The 27,169-nt window shown below is 37.7% G+C and overlaps 1 protein-coding gene across 9 annotated transcripts in view; it reads left to right on the plus strand.

Annotated features, from left to right (window-relative positions):
• UIMC1 (ubiquitin interaction motif containing 1) overlaps positions 1–27,169 on the plus strand; it is a 141,784-nt gene that overhangs the window by 50,432 nt on the left and 64,183 nt on the right. For 8 of the 9 annotated variants that reach the window (XM_070570279.1, XM_070570278.1, XM_070570280.1 and 5 more), the window contains 2 exons: positions 3,435–3,589; positions 19,619–19,703. In XM_070570279.1, coding sequence (XP_070426380.1) covers positions 3,443–3,589; positions 19,619–19,703 — 232 coding nt within the window. In that variant the 5' untranslated portion in view covers positions 3,435–3,442. The remainder of the gene's footprint in view (positions 1–3,434; positions 3,590–19,618; positions 19,704–27,169) is intronic. The other variant, XM_070570283.1, reaches the window with a different exon arrangement.

Below are 27,169 nucleotides of genomic sequence, written 5' to 3' on the forward strand. Positions count from 1 at the left end.
CGAGTAGAATTGCTGGATATATGTTTAACTTTTTTTTTAAAGATTTTATTTTTCCGTTTTCCCCCAAAGCCCTCCAGTACATAGTTGTGTATTTTTAGTTGTGGGTCCTTCTAGTTGTGGCATGTGGGACCCCGCCTCAGCGTGGCTTAATGAGCGGTGCCGTGTTTGCGCCCAGGATTCGAACTACTGAAACCCTGGCCTGCCAGAGCAGAGCACGCGAACTTAACCACTCGTCCACGGGGCCGGCTCCTATATTTAACTTTGGGAGGAATTGCCTAACTTCCATACCAGCTACAGAATTTTATGTTCTCACCTGCAGTATATGGAGGTTTTGATTTCTGCACATCCTCGCCAACATTTGTTTTATGTGGGTTTTTTTGTTACTATGTTTTTTTGAAAAAAGCAGCTTTATTGAGATATATTCACATATCATAGAACCTACCCATTTAAAGTATACAATTTTAGAACATTTTCATAACCTCAAAAACATATCTCCCTATCCCTTAAACAGTCAGTCTACAATCCTCCCGAACTCCCAATCCTAGACAACCACTAATCTATTTTCTGTCTTTATAGATTTGCTGTTTTGGACATTTTGTATAAATGAAACCATGTATTATGTGGGCTTTTGTGACTACCTTCTTTCACTTAACGTGTCTTCAAAGTAATTCATGTTGTAGCACGTATCAGTGCTTCATTCCTTTTTCTTCCCCCACAGCGGCTACACCATTTTACATTGCCATCAGCAGTGTACTAGGGTTCCAGTTTCTCCATATCCTTGTCAATACTTGTTATTTTCTGTTGTTTTTTATAGCCATCATCATGGGCTTTGCATTTCCCTAATGACTAATGATGTTGAGCATCTTTTCATGTGCTTACTGGCTATTTGTATATATTCTTTGGAGAAATGTCTGTTTAAATTCTTTGCATGTTTTTTAATTGGTTTATTTGCCTTTTTTACTGAGTTACAAGAGTTCTTTATATATTCTGGATACAATTCCTTTATTACATAGATGATTTGCAAATATTTTTTCCACTTTTTTTCACTTTCTTGATTTTATGGTTTAGAGCACAAAGGTGTTTAATTTAGATGAAGACCAATTTATCTGTTCTTTCTTTTGTTGCTTATACTTTTTTTCTTTTGAGGAAGATTAGCCCTGAGCTAACGTCTGCTGCCAGTCCTCCTCTTTTTGCTGAGGAAGACTGGCCCTGAGCTAACATCCGTGCCCATCTTCCTCTACTTTATATGTGGGATGCCTACCACAGCATGGCTTGCCAAGCGGTGCCATATCTGCACCCGGGATCCGAACTGGCGAATCCCAGGCCACCGAAGCAGAACATGCGAAGTTAACTGCTGCGCCACCAGGCTGGCCCCATGTTGCTTATACTTTGAATGTCGTATGTAGATTTATGCCTATGTTTTTGCTTAAGAATTTTATAAATTTTGCTCTTATGTTTATCTTTTTGATCCATTTCATGAAACTTTTATGTATATGTGAGAGAGAGGTCCAATTTCATTCTTTTGCATGTGGATATCTAGTTGTCCCAGTACCATTTGTTGAAAAGGCTATACTTTCCCCATTGAATTATCTTGGCATCCTTGTTAAGAATCAGTTGGCTGGGGCCGGCCCCGTGGCAAGTGGTTAAGTTCGCGGCCTCAGCTTCAGCTGCCCAGAATTTCGCTGGTTCGGATCCTGGATGCGGACTTGACACCACTCATCAAGCCATGCTGAGGTGGCGTCCCACGTGCCACAACTAGAAGGACCCACAACTAAAAATATACAGCTGTGTACTGGGAGTGCTTTGGGGAGAAAAAGGAAAAAATAAAAAATCTTTAAGACTCAATTGGTAGTAAATGTGTGGGTGTTCTCTGGACTCTCAGTTCTATTCCATCATGTCTGTCCTTGTGCCAGTGCCACACTGTCTTACTAACTGCAGCTTTTGTAGTAAGTTTTGAAATTGAGATATGTGAGTCCTGCAACTTTGTTCCTTTTTTTCAAGATTGTTTTGGCTATTCTTGGACTCTTGTATTTCCATGTGAATTTTAGGATTAGCTTGTCTATTTCCACGAAAAAGCCAGTAGAGATTTTATTAAGGATTATGTTGTATCTGTAGAGCAGTTTGGGAAATATTGCTGTCTTAACAGTATAAAGTCGTCCAATTCATGAACATGGGATGTCTTTGCATTTACTTAGATCTTCTTTAATTCCTTTCAACAATATTTTTAAGTTTTCTGTTCAAGTCTTACACTTTCTTTGTTAAATAAGAATTTTATTTATTTAATTAATTTTTTGTGGAAGATTGGCCCTGGGCTAGCATCTGTGCCCATCTTCCTCTACTTTATATGTGGGACGCCTGCCACAGCATAGCTTGGTAAGTGGTATGTAGGTCCATGCATGGGATCCAAACCAGTGAACCCTGGGCCACCAAAGCAGATCATGTGAACTTAACTGCTACGCTGCTGGCCTGGCCCCCAATTTTTTCTTTTGGTGCTATTAGAAGTGGAATTTTCAAAATTTCATTTTTGGATTTTTTATTGCTAGTGGATAGCAGTGCAATTGATTTTTCCCTGCAATCTTGCTTACTTTATTCATTAGTTATAGTAGTTTTTTTAGCGTATTTCTTAGTTTTTTTTCCTTTTAATATACGAGATTATGTCATTCACAAATAGTGATAGTTTTACTTCTTCCTTTCCTATTTGGATATCTATTATTTCTTCTTACATAATTGACCTGCCTAGAGCCTCCAGTATAATGTTCAATAGAAAAGATGAAAAAAGAAATTCTTGTTTTTTTTTTTCTTTCTGAGGAAGACTTCCTCTGAGCTAACATCTGTTGCCAGTCTTGCTGTTTTTGCTTGACGAAGATTCGCCCTGAGCTAACATCTCTGCCAGTCTTCCTCTATTTTGTATTTGGGTTGCCATCACAGCATGCCTGCTAATGAGTGGTATAGGTCCGTGCGCCCAGGAACCTGACCTGGTCTGCCAAAGCGGAGTTTGCCAAACTTAACTACTAGGCCATGGGGTTAGCCCCGACATTCTTGTGGTGTTCGTATCTTAAGGAGAAAGCATTCGGTCTTTTCCCTTTAAGTAGGATATTAGCTGTGGATTTTTTGGACATGTCCTTTGTCAGGTTGAGGCATTGGTATTTAAAAAAAAAGCCTTTTAGATAAATTATGTTTATGTAGTCAAGAGAACCAGTTATCTAAGTTAATGTTTAAGGAACAAGGATAAATACTATTTTTATTGCAATTTCTCTGAAGATATTTATGTGTTTTCCTCTGTAGAAATAATACAAATTTTAATGAGTAGTGAAAAGTTCAGAAATCTAGTTTTCCTTCTATTAGGTGGATATCTTTTTCTTTTACATGACCAAATTACAGATAGCGTCTAGAAAACTTGTTCTTTGAGTAAATTATTTGTCCTTTTATTTCAGACAAAAAGATGCCACGGAGAAAGAAAAAAGTTAAAGAAGCCTCTGAAGCTCAGAACCTGGAGAAGAAAGATGCAGAAACTACCAGTTCTGTCACTGTGAAGAGGAAGCGTAGACTTGAGGATGCATTCATTGTGATATCTGATAGTGATGGAGAGGTCAGTATTCTGAAGAGTGAAGCTCTAGGTCTCAAACGAGGCCTCCTTATCCATGACTGGTTTGTTTTGCAACTGTACCTCAGTGCCAGCTTCCAGACCATTCAGTTTTTATTCAGCTTCATTTTGATTTGTAAATGGAATTAAGAATTACTTAAAAGGAAGTAATTATACTGTTTGGCTGAGGATGGATCATAGTTCCTCAGTTTTGTAATATATTAGCCCAAGGTGGTATTTTAAAACTATTTGAGGGGTCAGCCCTGTGGCCGAGTGGTTAAGTTTGCATGCTCCGCTTCGGTGGCCCAGGGTTTCGCCGGTTCGAATCCTGGGCTTGGACATGGCACTGCTCATCAGGTCATGTTGAGGCGGCGTCCTACATGCCACAACTAGAAGGACCCACAACTGCAAGTATACAACTGTCTACTGGGGGAATTTGGGGAGAAAAAGCAAAAAGAAGATTGGCAAGTTGTTAGCTCAGGTGACAAAAAAACACTATTTGAATAATCTAAATCAGACGTACATCTTAATTTTCGTGTGTCTAGAAAGTAAGAGAAAGAGAATGTAAATGCCCTTTAAGTCTCTAGATATAGTCTGTCCAATGTGATAGCAAATATTCACCTGTAGCTATTTAAATTTAAATTAATTATAAGTAAAAATTAGTTCCTCTGTTGGACTAGTCACATTTCAAGTGATCATAGCCACGTCAGTCTAGTGTCTGCTGTATTTGCCAGCACTGTTATAGAACATTTCCTTCGTTGTAAAAAGTTTTATTAGACAGCACTGCTCTAGATATTAAGGTCTCTCTTTTGTTCCCTATTTCCATTTGTTTATTGGAGATTTCCATCTGCCTGTAGGTCACATTGAATAAGGCAATGAACTAAGTCATTGTTTTTTCCTCCAAGTTTGCTTCTTTCTTCTTTATTTTCTATCTCATTTGATGGTAGAACCAGTCATTTGCCTCAAGTTATAAAGCTCCAAATTATCTTTAACTCTTTTCTCTTTCTCATCTGTTTTACCTAATCATTCACCACATCCTTTAGTTTTTACCTCTTTTTACCTCAGGTCTATTCTCCCTCTTGTATTTCTTTTTCTGATGATCTGTTCTTTGAGTTCTTGTTAACAGACTTTGAACTTGCTTCTCTCCCTTCAGTTTTATCTCTCTACGTTTCACTTAGCTTACTGCAATTTTCTTTTAACAGTTCAGATTTTCGATCTTTGCACTTGCTTGCTTAAAAATCTTTGACTCCATGATCTGTACAAGATCAGTTTAGAATTTCAGTATGGTATACTCTATCAGAGCCTTCACAATCTAGTCTAGTATAGGATCTTATCAGCACTTCATTAGTTTCCTTGTCCCCCTGCCAAGACTACTACCACATTTAAAAAAAATTTTTCCCAATTTGATAGTCAAAAAGTTGTTTATTTGTAATAATCAGCAAGATTAAACATTTTTTCATATCTCTGTTGGGTATTTATTTTTTGAATTTCCTCATAGTCTAATTTTTAATTAGGATTTTGTCTAAATAATTCATTTTTAAGGTGTAAAAGTGTATAAAGAAGGAAACAAAACAATCCATCAGTTCTACCACTTGGATAGCCTGTCTTAATAATAACAAAAATAAAATAGTTATATACACACACAGATATGTTAAAAAGTTATATACATATGTGATAAAAAATGAAAACAAAATAGAAACAGATCAAAACTGTCTGAAAACAAAACAATATAGAGAGGTATAAAATGAAGATGAACACCTCAGTGAAAGTACGTTTAATGAAAGGTAATAATTTCTTCTGTATTCTTCCAGAAAAAAAAACTCTTTATGCATATGCCATCAATAAAGACTTTTAGAGACTGGCCTGGTGGGTAGTGGTTAAGTTCATGGGCTCCACATCCATCGGTGCCCAGGGTTTGCAGGTTTGGATCCCAGGCGTGGACCTAGCACCGCTTGTCAAGCCACTCTGGTGACATCCCATATAAAATAGAGGAAGATTGGCACAGATGTTAGCTCAGGGCCAATCTTCCTCACAAAAAATAAAATTAAAAAAAAAAAAGACTTTTACAGGAAAGGAATCATGCTACACATACTGTTTTGCTTTTTCACTTAATATTTCTTGGAGAGCCTTCTATAACAGCACACAGATCTATCTCCTTAAATTTTTTTAGATTGTCAAATATGTCATACATGTAGGAGAGCGCATAAACTGTCAATACATAGTCTTAACAAATAGTCTGAGCACCTGTATTCACCACCTTCGAAGCCCTCTTGACTTAGTATGATCCTCTACAGCTGCATCCCATCCCACTTATCTAATCAACAAATATTGTGTGTGTTCTGACTGCTCTCTCAACTGGTGGTTCCCCCATCTTTCTCCTTCTCCTTGGGGCTCCCTGTTCCCTGAGACAGATCAATATTGAAATTAGGCCAATTAATAACCCTACAATGGCCTCTAGGTGTTCAAGTGTAAAGAAGAGTCACACATTTCTCACTTGAAATCAAAAGCTAGAAATGGTTAAGTTTAGTGAGGGAGGCATGTTGAAATCTGAGATAGGCCAAAAGCCGGGCCTTTTAGACCAAACAGTTAGCCAAGTTGTGAATGCAAAGGAAAAGTTCTTGAAGGAAATTAAAAGTGTTACTCCAGGTGGCTGGCCTGGTGGTGTAGAGGGTAAATTCATGCGCTCCACTTCAGTCGCCCAGGGTTTGCAGGTTTGGATCCCGGGCATGGACCTACATACAGCTCATCAAGCCATGCTGTGGCGGTGTACCACATAGAAAATAGAGGAGGATTGGCACAAATGTTAGCTCAGAGACAATCTTCCTCAAGCAAAAGGAGGGAGATTGGCAACAGATGTTAACTCAGGGCCAGTCTTCCCCACCAAAAAAAAATGATGCTACTCCAGTGAACACACAAATCATAAGAAAGTGAAGCAGCCTTATTGCCAGTATCAAACTTGTAGTGGTCTGGATAGAAGATCAAACCAACCACAACATTCCCTTAAGCGACAGCCTAATTCAGAGCAAGGCTCTAAGTCTCTTCAATGCTGTGAAGGCTGAGAGAGGTGAGGAAGTTGCAGAAGAAAAGTTCGAAGCCCCCAGAAGTTGGTTAATGAGGGTGAAGGAAAGAAACCATCTCCATAACGTAAAAGTGCATGGTGAAGCAGCAAGTTATCCAGAAGATCTAGCTAAGATCATTAATGATGGTGGCTATGCTAAACAACATATTTTCAGTGTAGATGAAACAGCCTTCTATTGGCAGAAGATACCAGCTAGGACTTTTCATCGCTTGAGAGGAGAAGTCAATGCCTGGCTTCAAAGCTTCAAATTGCAGGCCTTTTTTTTTTTAAAGATTGGCACCTGAGCTAACATTTGTTGCCAATCTTCTTTTTTTTTCTTCTCCCTCAAACCCCCCAGTACATAGTTGTGTATTCTAGTTGTAGGTCCTTCTGGCTCTGCTGTGTAGGATGCTGCCTCAGCATGGCTTGATGAGCAGTGCTAGGTCCGTGCCCAGGATCCGAACTGGCGAAACTCTGGGTTGCTGAAGTGGAGCACGCAAACTTAACCACTTAACCCCGGACAGGCTTTCTAGTTAGGGGCTAATGCACCTGACGATTTTAAGTTGAAGCTAGTGCTCATTTACCCTTCCAGACCCTAGGACCCTTAAGAATTGTGCTAAATCTGTTCTTCCTTTGCTCTATAAATGGAACAACAAAGCCTGGATGCCAGCACATCTGTTTACAACATGATTTACTGAATATTTTAAGTCCACTGTTGAGACCTACTGCTCAGAAAAACAGATTAAAATTTTACTGCTCATTGACTATGCACCTGGTCACCCAGGAGCTCTGATGGAGATGTATAACAAGATGAATGTTTTCGTGTCTGCTAGTACAACATCCATTCTGCAGACCATGGATCAAGGAGTAATTTTGACTTTCAGATGTTATTATTTAAGAAATACGTTTCATCAGGGTGTGGCTGCCATAGATAGTGATTCCTCTGATGGGTCTGGACAAAGTAAATTAAAAACCTTCTGGAAAGAATTCACCATTCTAGATGCCATTAAGAACATTCATGGGAAGAGGTCAAAATAGAACGTTAACAGGAGTTTGGAAGAAGCTGACTCCAACCCTCATGGACGACTTGGAGGAGTTCAAGACTTCAGTGTAGGAAGTAGTTTTTGATGTGGTGGAAATAGCAAGAGAGCTAGAATTAGAAGTGCACTTGAGCCTGAAGGTGGGACTGAATTGCTGCAATCTCATGATAAAACTTTAATGGATGAGGAATTGCTGCTTATTGATAAGCAAAAAAAGTAGTTTCTTGAGATGGAATCTGCTCCTGGTGAGGATGCTGTGAAGATTGTTGAAATGACAACAAAGCATTTAGAATGTGACATAAACTTAGTTCATAAAGCAGTGGGAGGGTTTGAGAGGATTGACTCTAATTTTGAAAGAAGTTCTACTGTGGGTAAAGTACCATCAAACATCATCACACACTACAGAAAAATTGTTTGTGAAAGGAAGGGTCAGTCAGTTGATGTGGCAGACTTCACTTTTGTCATATTTTAAGAAATTGCCACAGCCACCCCACCCTGACTATCCTGATAGTCAGCAGCCATCAGCATCGCAGCAAGAGTCTCCACCAACAAAAAGGTTACAACTCGCTGAAGGCTCAGATGATGGTTAGCATGTTTTAGCAATAAAGTGTTTTTTCATTAAGGGAGGTACATTGTTTTTTAGATATAATGTTAGTACACACTTAATAGAGTATGGTATAGTGTAAACATAACCTTTATATGCACTGGGAAACCAAAAAATTTGTGTAGCTCGCTTTATTGTGATATTTGCTTTATTGAGGTGGCCTGGAACTGAACCCGCAATATTTCCAAGATATTCCTGTAGTCCAATATTTATTTTTTCTTTTGTTGGTTGTGCTTTTGGCATCGTATTCAAGACTTCATTGCCAAATCCAGCGTCATGAAGTTTTCCTCCTATGTTTTCTTCTAAGAGTTTTTAAATTTTAGCTCTTACATTTAGGTCTTTGATCCACTTTTTATTAGCTTTTGTATATGGTTTAAGATGAGAGTCCAACTTTATTCTTTTCCATGTGGATATCCAGTTTTCCCAGCACCATTTGTTGATATTTTAACTTTTGACCTATGTCTTGATGTTGTAATTGGGTTTCTTGTAGATAGCACACAGTTTAGTCTTTGTTTTTATGCAATCTGACAGTCTCTCTTTTTTTAAGTTGGTGTGTTTAGATCATTTATATTTAATAGTTATTGAGATACTTTAATTAAAATCTACCATCTTATTGATTGCTTTTGCATTGATTTTTAGTTTTCTACAAATCCTTGTTAATTTAATTTTATTTTTGCATATGTAGAATGTTTGCTCTATTGAACAAGTCAGATCTGTAGAGAAAGATCTGTAGAGAAACTGAAATTGTCCTGCTTCTCCATCCTGTACTCCTTATTCCACATACCTCACCCTTGTTGGTAACCAGTTTTATTCATTTCTTTCTTTCCTTTTTTTTTTCTTGAGGAAGATTAGCCCAGAGCTAAAATCTGCTGCCAATCCTCCTCTTTTTGCTGAGGAAGACTGTCCCTGAGCCAACATCCATGCCCATCTTCCTCTACTTTATATGTGGGACGTGTACCACAGCATGGCTTGCCAAGCGGTACCATGTCTGCACCTAGGATTCAAACCGATGAACTCCAGGCCACCGAAGTGGAACATGCACACTTAACCACTGAGCCATCAGGCCGGCCCTATTCATTTCTTGTTTATTCTTCAGATGTTGCTTTAAAGCAAAAATAAGCCCACACATGTTTTCTTAATAGCCCTTCTTTTTATGTGAAATTTAGTATACCTGTTTACATTTTGTTCTTTTCTCTGAACAATGTTTCTTGTAGGTTATTTTTTCTGTTCTCTCATTTGTTTTCTTCTATTTCTTCAGTGGCCCTTGTTTGATTTTTACCTGAATCTGTTTTCCTTTGGAAACCCAGTAATTCTTTTTTGTTTTTTTTTTTGAGGTTGTTTTGTCTATCTTCAGTTTCCTAAGTTTTATCAATTTTCATTCCATTTGTTCCTTCTTGTCTGATTATGGTCTGAGTTTTTAATTTCTTTTTTTTTTTTTTAGAGATTTTATTTTTCCTTTTTCTCCCCAAAGCTCCCCAGTACATAGTTGTATATATTTTAGTTGTGGGTCCTTCTAGCTGTGGTACGTGGGATGCCACCTCAGCATGGCCCAATGCGCGGTGCCATGTCCGCCCAGAACTCGAACCGGTGAAACCCTGGGCCACGGAAGCAGAGCGGGTGAGCCCAACTGTTTGGCCACGGGGCCAGCCCCTGAGTTTTTAATTTCTGATTCTAATTTTTCCTTAATATCCAGATGCTTCTTTGAAATCTGTTTGGAATGTTGTGTTAATTTTCTTTTCTTTTCTGGGTTAGTGTTTAGGGAAGAATGTTCATAAGCTGAAATGTTCTTATTTGAAGTTTCTCTTTCTGTTTTAATAGTCACTAAGTTTGGTATTTCTTTTTTTATTTCTATCATTTATTGGACAGATGGCCTAGCTTAAAAGCTTTTCTTTTTGTTACTTTAGTGAAATACAGTTTTTTTAGTGCATGATGTTATAGATATTAGTGGGCTTAGAGGGTAGAAAGGAGAGATTGACATGTCTCATTTTTTTCCTCAGGACCTTCATTTTTGTTTCTCATTTTTTTCTTTTCCTTCTATAAATCTGAGGGACACCACCTCTTCTCTTTTTATATCTTTCTCTTTCAGTAGCAGTGCGTCTCTGTGGTTGCCACTTTTGGTTCATCTCACTGTTAAGCCCTTTAATGAGGCCAGTTGCGTGAAGTACCACATCTTGGACCTGTGCTTAGTGGTTGGTTTTCTGGTGTTTCTTAGTGTTAGACTTTCTAATTCTGAGGGTAATTTTGTCTATGCTTTAAGTTCTTCACTCTATTTTTATTATTTTTCATGGAGTCCGTTAAGCCACCCCTTCCTCTGTTTTGTGTACCTGCAGACTTGCAGCAGTGTTGGGAGCTCTGGTGGAATTTGTTATTTATTTCTCTGCTTGCTGATTATTTGAAGTTCATGGTTTGTTCTGTCTCCTAATAATGCTGAAGACATTGGTCATAGATGTTATTTTTGGCCTTTGTTGGTCTTGTGGTTTTTCTGGAGGGTATTTGGAGAGATTCAGATTTAGGTAATTACCATTATCTTCTAGACTTTTCATTTTCAACAATTATTGATCACTTTATTATAGATGAGTCTCTCATATATAGCCTTGAGTTGCATCTTGTTAGATTCTGTTACATTCACTATATTTCTTTTTCTATATTTTGTTTTTTTGGCTCTCTGTTTTGGCATATCTTTTGGTATTTAGGAAGACATATATTTTATGTTGTAGACATTAGTTTTATATTAATGCCTTTTATAATTCCTTTTCTTCCTTTTTTTCTTATTTAGCTTTCTATAATCTGGTTTGTCAGTTGTAAATAGTATCCTTGGACTTTAACTTCTAACCCAGAAATAGTCAATGAACTTATTTATTTTTTTGGCACCTGAGCTAACATCTGTTGCCAATCTTCTTTTTGTATTTTTCTTCTTCTTCTTCTTCTCCCCAAACCCCCCAATACATAGTTGTATATTCCAGTTGTAGGTACTTCTAGTTGTGCTATGTGGGATGCACTTCAGTATGGCCTGACAAGCAGTGCCATGTCCATGCCCAGGATCTGAACCAGCGAAACCCTGGGCCACCAAAGCAGAGTGTGCAAACTTGACCACTTGGCGACAGGGCAAGCCCTTGTCAATGAACTTATTGTACTTTCCATTTCTGTCTTCTCTCATTTGTTAGTTGCATCATTTCTACATTATTACAATATATAATTACATATTTTTCTTCTATTCTCATCTCTACTTTTTAGTCTTAGATCTAAAATGTATTAAATATTCACTCTCAGTTCTTTTGCCAAAGTTTATGGTTTTTTTTTTTAAAGATTTTATTTTTCCTTTTTCTCCCCCAAGCCTCCTAGAACATAGTTGTGTATTTTTAGTTGTGAGTTCTTCTAGTGGTGGCATGTGGGACACCGCCTCAGCATGGCCTGATGAGCGGTGCCATGTCTGTGCCCAGGATTTGAACCAGCGAAACCCTAGGCCACTGTAGCAGAGTGTGAGAACGTAACCACTCAGCCATGGGGGCCAACCCCAGTGTATGGTTTTATACAGTTAAAAACTTAGCTAACATTTGTTGACAGTGAAGCTGAAAGAGAATTTTTATACCATCAAGTTCATCACACATTTCCTAAAAGAATTGTTGTGTACCAGTACATGTGCATTTATGAAGTTGCTATGAAAAGTACGTTTGTAGCTTTGTTTTATTAATTGGTCTTCCGTATCATCGTCTACTTCCTGAGTATTTCGAGCTGTGTTGTCATTGGAATATGGTACTTGAGCCACCTTCTTTGCCTCAGATTCAACCAGCATTTCCAAGCAGACAGCTTTGAAGTCTTTTATTAACTTCTCGAAAATTTTATATAGTTTTTTTAGTCTTAGCAAATCCAATATTTATAAGAAATCTACAAAGTATTAATACTTACGTATGAAATATCAAGGAGATGTGTCAGCTTATTAATTCAGTACTCTTTCAAAGAATTCTTTTGATTTTGAACTTATTCTTTGTTTTCTATATAAATGTTTAAATTTTGATATTTCATTAGTCAGTACATAGTTAGAAATAAGACACTCTGACTGTCATCCTTCACATTAATTACTTTTGTAAAAATATAAAACCAAACTCAGTGTGTGAAGGATCAAACTTCTAAGTAAAACTAGAATGAAACTTTTGTTCTTCATTTCTTCACAATCACTTGGATCATCAGTTGTTTCACTGCTGCTACATTCAAAATAGGCTTGATTAAAAATTAAAATGATAGTTAAAATAATGTTATAAAATAATGTCTACATTTCTCAGATATTTAATACCTTAGATTTTAATGGCTATGCTTAAAATATCGCATATTATAAACTGGTCATTCTGCAGATAAGTAGTCTGCATCTTCCACCATGGAAATCCACTTATCATGTGCATTGATGATGTAGCAATGTCAGATTGCTGTAAAAGTTTATAAACGCTTATTCTTAGTTTCTGTACTTATTTTGTTACAGACCAGTCACAAGCAGTGTGTTGATTGTCACCCATCTGTAGATCATACTTTCAGTAACATTGATTGAGGTTGTTTACAGCCTTTTACAATGACAAAACATTCTACTCTGAACATTATTGTGCACACGTCTTTGTGATTATGTGTGAGTGTATCTGTAGAATAAATTGCTAGAAGTATATTTCTGGACAAAGAGTGTGTATATTTATGATTTTAGAGGTTATTGTCAATTTTGCCCTCTAAACATATTGCATCCATTTTATCCCATGGTATAAGATGTACTTATTTCCCAACATTAAGTGTTACATAAAACATTTTCATTTTTACTATTAATATAAGTTAAAAAAAGTATCTATGTAATTGTTTTGATTTGCGTTTCCAAAGTCAAATTGAGCACCTTTTCATATACTTATGAGCCCCATATGTATGTTTTTCTGTAAAGTGTCTTATGTCCTTTGTCTTTAGGGGGAGACTAAATAGTGGTCTTTTTAGTGAATGTAAGAGCTCTTTGTATAAAGGGAAACTTAGCCCTCTATCTGATAAATATATTACATACTTTTCCCCAGTTGTTCTATTGCTTTTTTAAGTACTCATTTTAAATAAATGAGTGTGCGCTGAGTTTAAACATTATTATTGATTTTTAAACCTTGAACGAAGCATTCTCTGAACTTGGGTGCATGCTTACTGGTATTTTGCAGATGGGCCAGTTTTTGCATGAGCATGTATGTGACAGATAATAATGTCAGTATATTATAAATTTTTATTTTTGTTGGTTCCAGATCTACATATTTTCCTTTTTGTTTTGTAAAGAATCTTTAAAAAAAAAAATTTTTATTGAGTTAATGATAGGTTACAATCTTGTGAAATTTCAATTGTACATTGTTGTTTGTCACTTGTGTTGGAGGTGCACCCCTTCACCCTTTGTGCCCACCCCCCACCTCACCTTTCCCCTGGTAGCCACTAATCTGTTCTCTTTGTCTACATTTTTAAATTCCTCGTGTGAGTGGAGTCATACAGAGATTGTCCTTCTTTATCTGGCTTATTTCACTTAACATAATTCCCTCAAGTTCCATCCATGTTGTTGCAAATGGGACGATTTTGTTCTTTTTTATGGCTGAGTAGTATTCCACTGTATATATATATACCACATCTTCTTTATCCAGTCATCAGTTGATGGGCACTTAGGTTGCTTCCATGTCTTGGCTATTGTAAATGATGCTGCAGTGAACATTGCGGTGCATGGGACTTTGGGAATTGCTGACTTCAAGCTCTTTGAATAGATACCCAGTAGTGGGATTGCTGGATCGTATGGTAGTTTTATTTTTAATTTTTTGAGGAATCTCCATACTGTTTTCCATAGTGGCTGCACCAGTTTGCATTCCCACCGGCAGTCTATGAGGGTTCCTTTTTCTCCACAACTGCTCCAGCATTTATTACTATCTGTTTTAGTTATTTTTGTCATTCTAATGGGTGTTAGGTGATATCTTAGTATAGTCTTGATTTGCATTTCCCTGATGCACAGCAATGATGAACATCTTTTCATGTGCCTATTGGCCATCTGTATATCTTTGGAGAAATGTCTGTTCATGTCTCCTGCCCATTTTTTGATCGGGTTGTTTGATTTTTTGTTGTTGAGTTGTGTGAGTTCTTTATATATTATGGATATTAAGCCTTTGTCGGATGTATGACTTGCAAATATTTTTTCCCAGTTAGTGGGTTGTCTTTTTGTTTCAATCCTGTTTTCCTTTGGCTTGAAGAAGCTCTTTAGTCTGATGAAGTCCCATTTGTTTATTCTTTCTATTGTTTCCCTTGTCTGAGAAGACATGGTGTCTGAAAACATCCTTTTAATATTGAAGTCAAAGAGAGTACTGCCTACATTTTCTTCGAGAAGCCTTATGGTTTCAGGTCTCAGCTTTAGGTCTTTGATCGATTTTGAGTTTATTTTGGTGAATGGTGAAAAAGAACAGTCAATTTTCATTCTCTTACATGTGGCTTTCCAGTTTTCCCAGCACCATTTGTTGAAAAGACTTTCTGTTCTCCATTTTATGCCCTCAGCTCCTTTGTTGAAGACTAGCTGTCCATAGATGTGTGGTTTTATTTCTGGGCTTTCAATTCTCTTCCATTGATCTGTGCACCTGTTTTTGTACCCAGTACCATGCTGTTTTGATTACTGTAGCTTTGTAGTATGTTTTGAAGTCAGGGATTGTGATGCCTGCAGCTTTGTTCTTTTTTCTCAGGATTGCTTTAGCAATTCGGGGTCTTTTGTTGCCCCATATGAATTTTAGGATTCTTTGTTCTATTTCTGTAAAGAATGTCATTGGGATTCTGATGGGGATGGCGTTGAATCTGTAGATTGCTTTAGGTAGAATGGACATTTTAACTATGTTTATTCTTCCAATCGATGTACATGGAATGTCTTTCCATCTCTATGTCGTCATCCATTTCTTTCAGAAAAGCCTTGTAGTTTACGTTGTATAGGTCTTTCACTTCCTCAGTTAAGTTCACTCCGAGGTATTCTTTTTGTTGCAATTGTGAATGGTATTGTGTTCTTGAGTTCTTTTTCTGTTAGTTCATTATTAGAGTATAGAAATGCTACTGATTTATGTAAATTGATTTTATACCCTGCAACTTTGCTGTAGTTGTTGATTACTTCTAAAAGTTTTCCAATGGATTCTTTGGGGTTTTCTATATATAACATCATGTCGTCTGCAAACAGCGAGAGTTTCACTTCTTCCCTCCCTATTTGGATTCCTTTTATTCCTTTTTCTTGCCTGATTGCTCTGGCCAGGACCTCCAGTACTGTGTTAAGTAAGAGTGGTGATAGAGGGCATCCTTGTCTCGTTCCTGTTCTCGGGGATGGCACTCAGTTTTTGCCCATTGAGTATGATATTGGCTGTGAGTTTGTCATATATGGCCTTTATTATTATGTTGAGGTAGTTCCCTTTTATCCCCATTTTGTTGAGAGTTTTTATCATAAATGGCTGTTGGATCTTGTCAGATGCTTTCTCTGCATCTACTGAGATGATCATGTGGTTTTTATTCCTCAGTTTGTTGATGTGGTATATCACGTTGATTGATTTGCAGATGTTGAACCATCCCTGTGTCCCTGGTATGAATCCCGCTTGATCATGATGTACGATCCTTTTGATGAATTGCTGTATTCGGGTTGCCAAAATTTTGTTGAGAATTTTTGCATCTATGTTCATCAGCAATATTGGCCTGTAGTTCTCCTTTTTCGTGGTGTCCTTGTCAGGTTTTGCTATCAGCGTGATGTTGGCCTTGTAGAATGAGTTAGGAAGTGCTCCATCCTCCCTAATTTGTTGGAATAGCTTGAAAAGGATAGGTATTAAATCCTCTCTGAAAGTTTGGTAGAATTCCCCAGGAAAGCCGTCTGGTCCTGGGGTTTTATTCTTTGGGATGTTTTTGATGGCTGTTGCAATCTCTTTTCTTGTGATTGGTCTGTTCAAATTGTCTGCTTCTTGAGTGAGCTTTGGGAGATTGTAGGAGTCCAAGAATTTATCAATTTCCTGTAGGTTATCCATTCTGCTGGCATATAGTTTTTCGTAGTATTCTCTTATAATCCGTTGTGTTTCTGCAGAGTCTGTTGTTATTTCTCCCCCTTCATTTCTGATTTTGTTTATTTGAGCTTTCTCCCTTTTTTCTTTGTAAGTCTGGCTAGGGGTTTGTTAGTTTTATTTATCTTCTCAAAGAACCAGCTCTTGGTTTCATTGATCCTTTCTACTGCCTTTTTTGTTTCAGTAGCATTTACTTCTGCTCTGATTTTTATTATTTCTCTCCTGCTGACTTTGGGCTTTGTTTGTTCTTCTTTCTCTGATTCAGTTAGGTGTAGTTTAAGATTGCTTATTGGCGATTTTTGTTGTTTGTTAAGATGTGCCTGTATTGTGATGAATTTCCCTCTTAATACAGCTTTTGTTGTATCCCATATGAGTTGGTATAGCATGTTATCATTTTCGTTTGTCTCCTGATATTTTTTGATTTCTTCTTTAATTTCTTCAATGAGCTATTGCTTGTGCAATAGCATATTGTTTGGTCTCCACATCTTTGTGCCTTTCTCAGCTTTTTTCTTGTAATTAATTTCTAGCTTTATAGCATTATGATCAGAGAAGATGCTTGTTATTATTTCAATTTTTTTAGATTTGTAGAGGCTTGCCTTGTTTCCCAACATATGGTCTATCCTTGAGAATGTTCCATGTGCGCTTGAGAAGAGTGTGTATTCTCCTGTTTTTGGATGGAGTGTTCTATATGTCTATTTAGTCCAGCTGTTTTACCTTTTCGTTTAGCTCCACTGTTTCCGTGTTGATTTTCTGTCTGGATGATCTGTCCATTGATGTGAGTGGGGTGTTGAGGTCCCCTACTATTACTGTGTTATTTTTGATATCTTCTTTTAGGTTTGTTTACAGTTGCTTTATGAACTTTGGTGCTCCTGTGTTGGGTGCATAGATATTTATAGGTGTTATTTCTTCTTGATGAAGTATCCCTTTGATCATTATATATTGGCCCTCTATGTCTCTCTTTACCTGCCTTATCTTGAAATCTGTTTTGTTTGATATAAGTATTGCGACACCTGCTTTCTTTTGTTTGCTATTGGCTTGGAGTATCGTCTTGTACCCCTTCACTCTGAGCCTGTGTTTGTCCTTGGAGCTGAGGTGTGTTTCCTGGAGGCAACAAATTGTTGGATCTTGTTCTTTAATCTGTCTTGCCACTCTGTGTCTTTTTATTGGAGAGTTCAGTCCGTTTACGTTGAGGGTGATTATTAATGCATGCGGGCTTAATGCTGTCATTCTGTTGCTCGTTTTCTGGTTTTTCCGCATTTCATTTGTTTCTCGTCCTGTGTGTTTTAGCCTACCCATTGACTTATGCAGTTTCTTATGCTGGGTTTCTTAGCTTTTTCCTTATTTGTGTTTTGTGTCTCTGTTCTGTTTTTAAGTTTAGTGGCTACCTTGAAGTTTGTATTCAGAATCTTGTGCATAACATAGTCCATTTTCTGGTGGCCTCTTACTTCCTTAGTCTACACTGATTCAGTCCCTTTCCTCCTCCCCTCCTAAATTATTATTTCCATCTCTTATTCCAACTTGTGTTGTGAGTCTGTGGTTAGAGTGATAAGATTGTCTTTGCTTTGGTGATTTCCTTACCTTTATCCTAATGCTATAGTTGAATATTTGCTATCCTATTCTGGTTCTATCTATTTGTCTCCCTAGTCTGTGTTTTATGACCCCTTTCTCCCTTTTTTCTTTTTTCAGGTATGAGAGCCTTGAGGATTTCTTGCAGGGGGTGTCTTGTGGCTACTAAGTCCCTTAGCTTTTGTTTGTCTGCAAAAGATTTAATTTCTCCCTCATATCTGAAGGATATTTTTGCTGGATAGAGTATTCTTGGCTGAAGATTTTTATCCTTCAAAGCTTTGAATATGTCATTGGAATGTCTCGTAACTTGTTAGGTTTCTGTAGAGAAATCTGCTGAAAGTCTGATAGAGGTTCTTTTGTAGGTTATTTTCTTCTGCCTTCCTGCCCTAAGTATTCTTTCTTTGTCATTCATTTTTGCCATTTTTACTACTATATGCCTTGCAGTAGTTCTTTTTACATGCACAAATCCAGGAGATCTGAAAGCTTCCTCCACACACATTTCTCTCAATCTGTAGATTTGGGAAGTTCTCTGCTATTATTTCTTTCAGCACACTTTATGCTCCATTTTCCTTTGCCACTCCCTCAGGAATACCGATGATTCTTAAGTTGCATTTTCTCATTGAGTTGGCTATTTTTCAGAGATTTTCCTCAGTTTTTTCATCCTTAGTTCTCTTTCTTCCGCTGTCTGGAGCCATTTAATCTGTCTATCCTCGATTATGCTAATTTGCTCCTCTCTGGTGTCTACATGGGCATTCAGGGAATCCATATTCTGTTTTATCTTATCCATTGTATTTTTTATCTCTGGTATTTCTGATTGATTCTTGTTTATAGTTTCAGTCTCTTTTGTGAAGTAACTCTAGAACTCATTGACATGTTTCTCTATATTTCCCTTTACCTCATTGAGTTTTTTGATGATAGCTATTCTGAATTCATTCTCACTTAGTTTACCTATTTCCAAGTCTTCAGGACATACTTCTGTGTTTTTATTGTTTTCCTTCTGGTCTGGAGCTTTTATACATTGCTGGATGGTAGAGGAGTGGTTTTTGTGCCTAATGCTGTTATTCGATTGCAGTTACAGCCTGTCGTCACTAGATGGGGTGGAAGCCAGCAGGTTCTGAGCCCTCCACCTTCAGCCGTTATGGTGGCACACAGCGTGGGTTGGGGGAGGAGGGACACTTTCTCTTGCATGCAGACCTCGATTCTAATTAGCTCTCACTCTCTGGTTTCCTGGGGCCTTGGCTTGATGGGGTCCCCCTTTGCGAAAGCTTTCCTCCATTAGAGGGTTTCTGCTGCAGTAGCCTGTGGGAGTCCTGGAGGATACCCTGGACGTGCGGCCCCACCCCCGCAGCTGCGATCCCAGTCTTTAGGGGAGGGAGAAAAGTTCTCTCTTACCCTCTTCCAGCTCCTCTGAGGGGGGCTCCAGCCTCTCCACCATTTTGCTGCTGTGGGTCTCTGACGATTACTGTGCTATTAGGATTTTTTTGTTGGAATGCGGTTGCTCCTTTTGGTTGTAATTTGGAGGGAAGAGAGTCCTGGGCGAGCTCACTCCACCGTGACGCTGAAGTCACCTTCCTAAAAAATCTTTTTTTGATGTTTTCTGTGAAGATTTAAACAGCCACTGATTCTTCAGAGGCTCAGTAGCTGCTGTTAGCTGTAGAGGAGGTAGAAAGAATATTACTTTTAACAGTAGCAATTCTGATCATATTTCTTGTTTTGCAACAGGAACCAAAGGAGGAGAATGGACTGCAGAAAATGAAGACAAAACAGTCAAATAGAGCTAAGTGTCTGGCTAAAAGAAAAATTGCACGTATGTTTTCGTTTTTGTGTTAAGAATGGTTTTATAAATTGCAACGGTTATAGAATTGACACTAGTTTCTTCATTAGGAAGAGATTTCTCTGAAGAAGGGTGTGTGTGCTTCCTGTTATTCTGGTTTCCATCAAAATTTTTAGGAGTTGCAATTACCTACAGCTTATATAATTAACTTATTAGAGACAGAATGTTGAAAGTAAAAATGTGACCTTCAGAGTTAGGCACACTTGAATCTTAGTCCTTGTTTCAGCCCTTACTGTGTGAACCTTAGGCAGATTAATGCTTTCAGCCTATCTGTTTCCTCAATAAAATGCAGATAATAACACTTAGAGAGTCACTTGGTGGCTCAAATAATGGTACTTATTACTATTTTTGTCATTAAAATTATAACGGAAAAACTCTTCTTTGTGTCTCCTTTACTCTCAGTCCTTCACTACGGTCATCAGATGTGTAGGGGTTTTTTCTCCACACCAAGCAGTTCTCCAGTTCTTTAGCAGACACTGACTGGGTGTCCTACAATTTAGCTTAACCCTAACACTACCTGCAGATAGTGTCAGATCCCGCAGTCCCACAGGACTACCATCATTTTAGATGCCAGTTGTAAGTCCAGGTTGTTACCTGTGCTTCTCACTGATTGGCTGTAAATCAGAGGTTTCTATGACCCTTGCCTCAAGTTCAGTTAATTTGCTAAAATGGCTCAGAGGACTCAGGGAAACAGTTTACTTAGTAGGTGACTTGTTTATATTATAAAGGATCTAACTCAGGAACACCCAGATGGAAGAGATGCATAAGGCAAGATGTGGGGGAAGAGGTTGAGAGCTTCCATGCTCTCTAGGTGTGTCACCCTTCCGGTACCTCCACAAGTTCACCAAGTGTAAGCTTTCTAAACCCTGTAGTTTAGGGATTTTTATGGAGGTGTCATTATCCAGGCATGATTGATTAAATCATTTTCCATTGGTGATTAATTGGACCTCCAGCCAGCCCTTCTCTCTTCCCTCTGGAGGTTGGGGGTTGGGACTGAAAGTTCCAACCCTTTAATCACAAGGTTGGTTCCCCTGGCAGTCAGCCCCCCATCCTTAGGGCCTTTCCAAAAGTAAACTCATTAACTTAAACACAGGTGTGGTTGAAAGAGGATTGTTATGAATAACAAAAGACACTTACTGGTCTTTTCACTTAGGAAATTCCATTTGTTGGAGCTTTTGCTTTCTCTTCTCACTTTGTTACTTAATTGTGAAGTTATTTAATAATTATTATTTTTTGCATTTTAACGTGATGTGAGATGTTCAAGTATTTCAGTGAATTTTTCAGAAAGTACAATAGCTAGTTGAAATTATTACAGCAGTTGATTGAAGATAAACAAGGCTTTTTTCACTGTTAATTTGAACTTTGTTGGTTTAAAGTATAATTCTGAGTCTTGTAAAATTAACCACAAACAGCTCTTTGTTTATATCGTGTTATATCTAGAGATGGTTGTCACTATGGTTGGATCTGTTAAATGTACTCAAGTTACTTTCAGTCTTTAGAGTTATTGATAGTAGTTAGTTTTTGAGATGAAATAATCTGTATCAATTGATAGTTAAGTTTTTGTCACCATTTGTAGACTGTTGATAGTTGTCTGCTTGGTTGTTCTGGGTCTTTATAGTCAAATGGAGTTTTAGTTTTTTATTTAGTTGTGCCATTCTTTTTTATCCATTCTGACAACTTCTGTCTTTTAATCGTAATTACTGATGATTGGATTAAAATCTACCATTTTGAAAGCCGTTTATTTGTTCTGGTTTTCTTTGTTTCTTTTTTCCTGTCCTTTTTTTTTAGTGTTGTTTTATGATTCCATTTTATTTCTACTATTGAATTATTACTTATAGCTCTTTTAAAAACTGTTTAGTGTGGGGCTGGCCCTGTGTCTGAGTGGTTAAGTTCACGCGCTCTGCTTCAGCAGCTCAGGGGTTCCCCAGTTCAAATCCTGAGTGCGGGCGTGGCACCGCTCATCAAGCCATGCTGAGGCAGCATCCCACATGCCACAACTAGAAGGACTCACAACTAAAAATATATAACTATGTACTGGGGGGATTTGGGAGAAAAAGGGAAAATAAAATCTTTAAAAAACAAACAACAAAAACCTGTTTAGTGTTTGCTGTAGAGTTTACAATAAACATATTTAATTAATCACAGTCACCTTCAAATAATGTTATGTTTCTTCACATGTTGTGTAAAGACTGTAACATTATACTCCCAATTCTCTTCTACCCTCCTCTGTGTTATTTTCTATACATTTTACTTTTGCATATCTTATAACATACAATGCAGTGAAGCTATTTTGCTTCAGATAGTTAATTGTCTTTTAGAGCAATGGAAATAAAAAATAAAGAATTCTATGCTTTCTTTTATTTGTGCCATCTCAAGGACTGTTTATTTCTTTACGTAGAAATAATAGTTTCTGTGGACATAGTTTCTGTCCATTATCATATTCTTTCTGCTGGAAGAGCTTCCTTTATCACTTCTTGTAGTATAGACCTGTTGCCAATTAATTCTCTATTTTTGTTTTTCTGAGAAATTCTTTATTTCTCTCTCTCTCTTTTTCTTTTTGCTGAGGAAGATTAGCCCTTGAGGATCAAGGATGCCCCACGGAGAAAAGCCCAATGGGTCCTGGCCTACATACTCATCTGTATCATCCTCCAGGAAGCATAAGATGTCCTGACCTGATCCAATCTGGTTCTTATCTAAAGTTATAGGACCACCCAATAACCAGACCCCACCTACACTAATACCACTTTAATGAACTTTTTTTTACATAATCTTTCCTTTGTCTTGTAAACAGATAACTCACATACCTATGCCTTATAAATTTAGCCCTACTCTCACGCCATGTTTGCAGCTCTTCACTGCCCACTGGATTGTATCCCCATGCTACTCCATGCTAGTCTCTGAATAAAGGAGCACTACTACCAGGCCTTGAAAGTCCAGGAAATCTTTCTTTCAACTCTTGGGCTCACCAAGCCCACATCACCCTGAACTAACATCTGTGGCAATCTTTCTCCACTTTATGTGTGGGACCCTGCCACAGCATGGCTTGATGAGCAGTGTGTAGGTCCATGCCTGGAATCTGAACTTGCGAACCCAGGCTGCTGAAGTGGAGTGTGCCGAACTTAACCGCTGTGCCATGGGGCTGGCCTCTATTTCTCCATTTTTTATGGGAACTGCTTTGTTGAGTTATAACTCACATGCCCTGCAAATCATTCAACATACAGTACATTCATTTAAAGTGTACAGTGGTTTTTAGCCATTAACAGTGTTGTGCAATCATCACCACAGTCTAATTCTAGAACATTTTCATCACCCCCTAAAAGAAACACCATATGCTTACCGTCACTCAAAGCCCTCATCCCACCCAGCCCTAAGCAATTACTAGTTTACTTTCTGTCTCCATAGATTTGCCTATTCTAGACATTCCATATAAATGGAGTCATATAATATGGGGTCTTTTGTCACTGGCTTCTTTCACTTAGCTTAGTGTTTTCAGGTTGATCCATGTTTTGACATGTATCAGTACTTCATTCCTTTATTGCCAATAATATTCCATTATATGGATGTACCACATATTGTTTATCCATTCATTATTTGATGGACATTTGGGTTGTTTCTACTCTGGCTATTGTGACTAACGTTGCTGTAAACATTCATGTACAAATTTTTGTGTGGACATACGTTTTTATTTTCTTGGATATATACCTAGGAGTGGAATTCATCGGTCATATGGTAACTCAATATTTGATTGTTTGAGAAAGTGCCAGACTGTTTTATAAAGTGGCTGCACCATTTTATGTTTCTACCAGCATCGTATGAGGGTTCCACTTCCTCCCCATCCTTGTCAACACTTATTTTCCACTTTTAAAAAATTATAGGCAGCTTAGTGGGCTTATAGTGGTATCTCAGTGTAGTTCTGATTTGCATTTCTCTAATGATTGATGTTGAACATCTTTTCATGTGCTTATTGGCCATTTGTATATCTTCTTTGGAGAAATGTCTATTCAGATCCTTTGCTCATTAGAATTTTTTTATTGTGGTAAAATACATATAAAATATACTATTTTAATTATTTAAAAATATTTTTATCCTGAAAGGGGTGTTGAATTTTCTCAAATGCTTTTTCTATGTCTTTTGAGATGATCAGGTGGGTTTTGTCCTTTGTTCTCTCGATTTGGTGTATTAATTGATTTTCTTAGGTTAAATCAACTTTGCATTCCTAGGATAAATTATACTTTGTTGTAGTGTATGGTGCTTTTTATATGTTGCTGAAATTGGTTTTCTAGTATTATGTTGAGGATTTTTGCATCTGCAGTCATAAGACATATTGGTCTGTAGTTTTCCTGTGATATCTTTGTGTGGATTTGGTATCAGGCTAATACTGACCTCATGGAATGAGTTCCCTCCTCTTTTGCTTTTGGAAGAGAATTGGTATTAATTTTTGTTTAACTGTTTTGCAGAATTTACCAATGAAGCCGTCTGGGCACTGACCTGGACCTATCTTTGTGGATAGTTTTTGATTACTAATTCAGTCTGTTACCTGTGTTGTTCTATTCACAGTTTCTATTTCTGCTTGAGTCAATTTTGGTAGTTTATGTCTTTCTAGCACTTTTTCCATTCCATCTAAGTTATCTCATTTATTGGCATACAGTTGTTCATAATATTCCCTTATAATTCTTTTTGTTTTTGTAAGATCATCGGTATTGTCTCCACTATCATTCCTGCTTTTAGTTATTTGAGTCTTCTCTTTTTTTCCCCCTGCTCAGTCTAACTCAAAGTTTGTCAACTGTGTTGAAGTTTTCAGAAAAACCACTGACTTTTCATTTCATTGATTTTCTTGTTTTTCTATTAATTTCTCCTCTATTCTTTATTATTTCCTTCCTTCTGCTTTCTTTAGGTTTACTTTGCTCTTTTTTCCCTGTATCTTAAGGTGGAAGTTTAGGTTATTGATTTGAGATCTTTCTTTTTTAACACAGGCATTAGATAGCTGTAAATTTCCCTTTAAGTACTGCTTTAGCTGTATCCCATAAGTTTTGAAGACATACTTTCATTTTCATTCATCTCAGAGTATTTTTTACTTTCCCTTGTGATTTCTTCTTTGACCTATTAGCTATTTTAGTGTGTGTTGTTTAACTTCCACGTATGTGTCAACTCCCCAAAGTTCTTCTTTCTGTTATTTCTAATTTTACTCATTATGGTTGGAAAAAATACTTTGTGTGTTTTTTGTCCTTTTATGTTTGTTGAGGCTTGTTTTATCACCATTATATGGTCTATCCTGGAGACTATTCCATGTACTTGAGGAAAATGTATATTCTACTGTTGTTGGATGGAGTGTTCTGTAGCTATATGGTTTAGTTGCATGAAATGTTATGTAGATAGGTGTTTCGTCTAGTTGGAGTGTAGTGTTGTTTAAAACGTGGATTTCCTTGTTGATGTTCTGCCTAGTCCTCCCTATTACTGAAAGTGGTATATTGAATCTTCTAAATTTTTCTTTTTTAAAGATTTTATTTTTTTCCTTTTTCTCCCCAAAGCCCCCCAGTACATAGTTGTATATTCTTCGTTGTGGGTCCTTCTAGTGGCATGTGGGACGCCACCTCACCGTGGTTTGATGAGCAGTGCCATGTCCGCACCCAGGATTCGAACCAACGAAACACTGGGCCGCCTGCAGAGGAGCGCGCAAACTTAACCACTCGGCCACGGGGCCAGCCCCGAATCTTCTAAATTTTTGAGAAATATTTTTCCTGGTTACAGAATTCTGGTTTGACAGTTTTTTCTGTTAGCATTTTCCAAATTATCACTCTATTGTCTTCCGGCTGCAGAGTTTTTGATGAGAAGTTGGCTTTAATTCTTATCTTTATTCTTTTGTATGTAACGTGTTTTTTTCTCTGTCTGCCTTCAGTATATTCTGTAACTTTGTTTTTTACCGGTTTGAATATGATGTTTGGGTGTAAGTTTTGGGGAGGGAGCATGGAATATATTTTTCTGGATTTTCTTTTTGGATCTGTGATTTGGGGTATTTTATTAACTTTGGAAAATTCTCAGCCTTCGTGTGTGTGTATATATACATATATATAAAATTTTGTTTTATTAAGAATTTTATGTTTTACATTAGGGTTCACTCTTGGTAGTGTACATTCTGTGGGTTTTGACAACTGTATAATGACATGCATCCATCATTATGGTATCATACAGAGTATTTTCACTGCCCTAAAAGTCCTCCTTGCTCTGCCTATTTGTCCCTCCCCGACCCTCCCTGCCAGTCTCTGGCAGCCACTGATCTTTTTGCTGTTTCCATAGTTTTTCCTTTGCTAGAATGTCGTATAATAGGAATCATACAGTATGTAGCCTTTTCAATTTTTCTTCTTTCACACAGTAATATGCATTTACAGTTTCTTCATGTTTTTTCTTGCTTTTGATAGTTTATTTCGCTTCAGCACTGAACAATATTCCATTATCTGGATATGCCATAGTTTATAATTTATCTATTCACCTACCGAAGGACATTTTGGTTGTTGCTTCCAGGTTTTGGCAATTAAGAATTAAGCTGCGGGGCTGACCTGGTGGCACAGCGGTTAAGTGCACACGTTCCACTTCAGTGGCCTGGGGTTCGCCAGTTCAGATCCCAGGTGCGGACATTCCACTGCTCATCAAACCATGCTGTGATAGGCGTCCCACATATAAAGTAGAGGAAGATGGGCACGGATGTTAGCTCAGGGCCAGTCTTCCTCAGCAAAAAGAGGAGGATTGGCAGCAGTTAGCTCAGGGCTAATCTTCCAAAAAAAAAAAGAAGCTGCTCTAAACATCTTTGTGCAGGTTTTTGTGTAGATGTGAGCTTTCAACTCTTTGGGGTAAATATACCAAGGAATTAATTGCTGGATTGTCTGGTAAGAATATGTTTAGTTTTGTAAGAAACCACCAAACTGTCTTCCAAAGTGGCTGCACCCTTTAGTATTCACACCATCAATGAATGAGAGTTCCAGTTGCTCCATACCCTGGCCAGCATTTGGTGTTGTCAGAGTTACAAAATTTGGCCATTCTAATAGGTATGTAGTGATATCTTATTGTTCTTTTAATTTGCATTTCCCTGATGACATATGATGTGGAATATCTTTTCGTATTTCATATTTGCTATCTATATCTTCTTGGTGAGGTGTCTATTAAAGACTTTAACACACTTTTTTTTTTAAAGGTTTTATTTTTTTCCTTCTTCTTCCCAAAGCACCCCCGTACATAGTTGTGGATTCTTCGTTGTGGGTCCTTCTGGTTGTGGCATGTGGGACGCTGCCTCAGCATGGTTTGATGAGCAGTGCCATGTCCACACCCAGGATACGAACCAACGAAACACTGGGCTGCCTGCAGCGGAGCTCACGGACTTAACCACTCAACCACGGGGCCAGCCCCTAACCCGCTTTTTAGTTGAGTCATTTCTTATTGCTGAGTTT

This window comes from Equus przewalskii, chromosome 13 (assembly GCF_037783145.1).
Source record: "Equus przewalskii isolate Varuska chromosome 13, EquPr2, whole genome shotgun sequence".
Classification (NCBI taxonomy): Eukaryota; Metazoa; Chordata; class Mammalia; order Perissodactyla; family Equidae; genus Equus; species Equus przewalskii.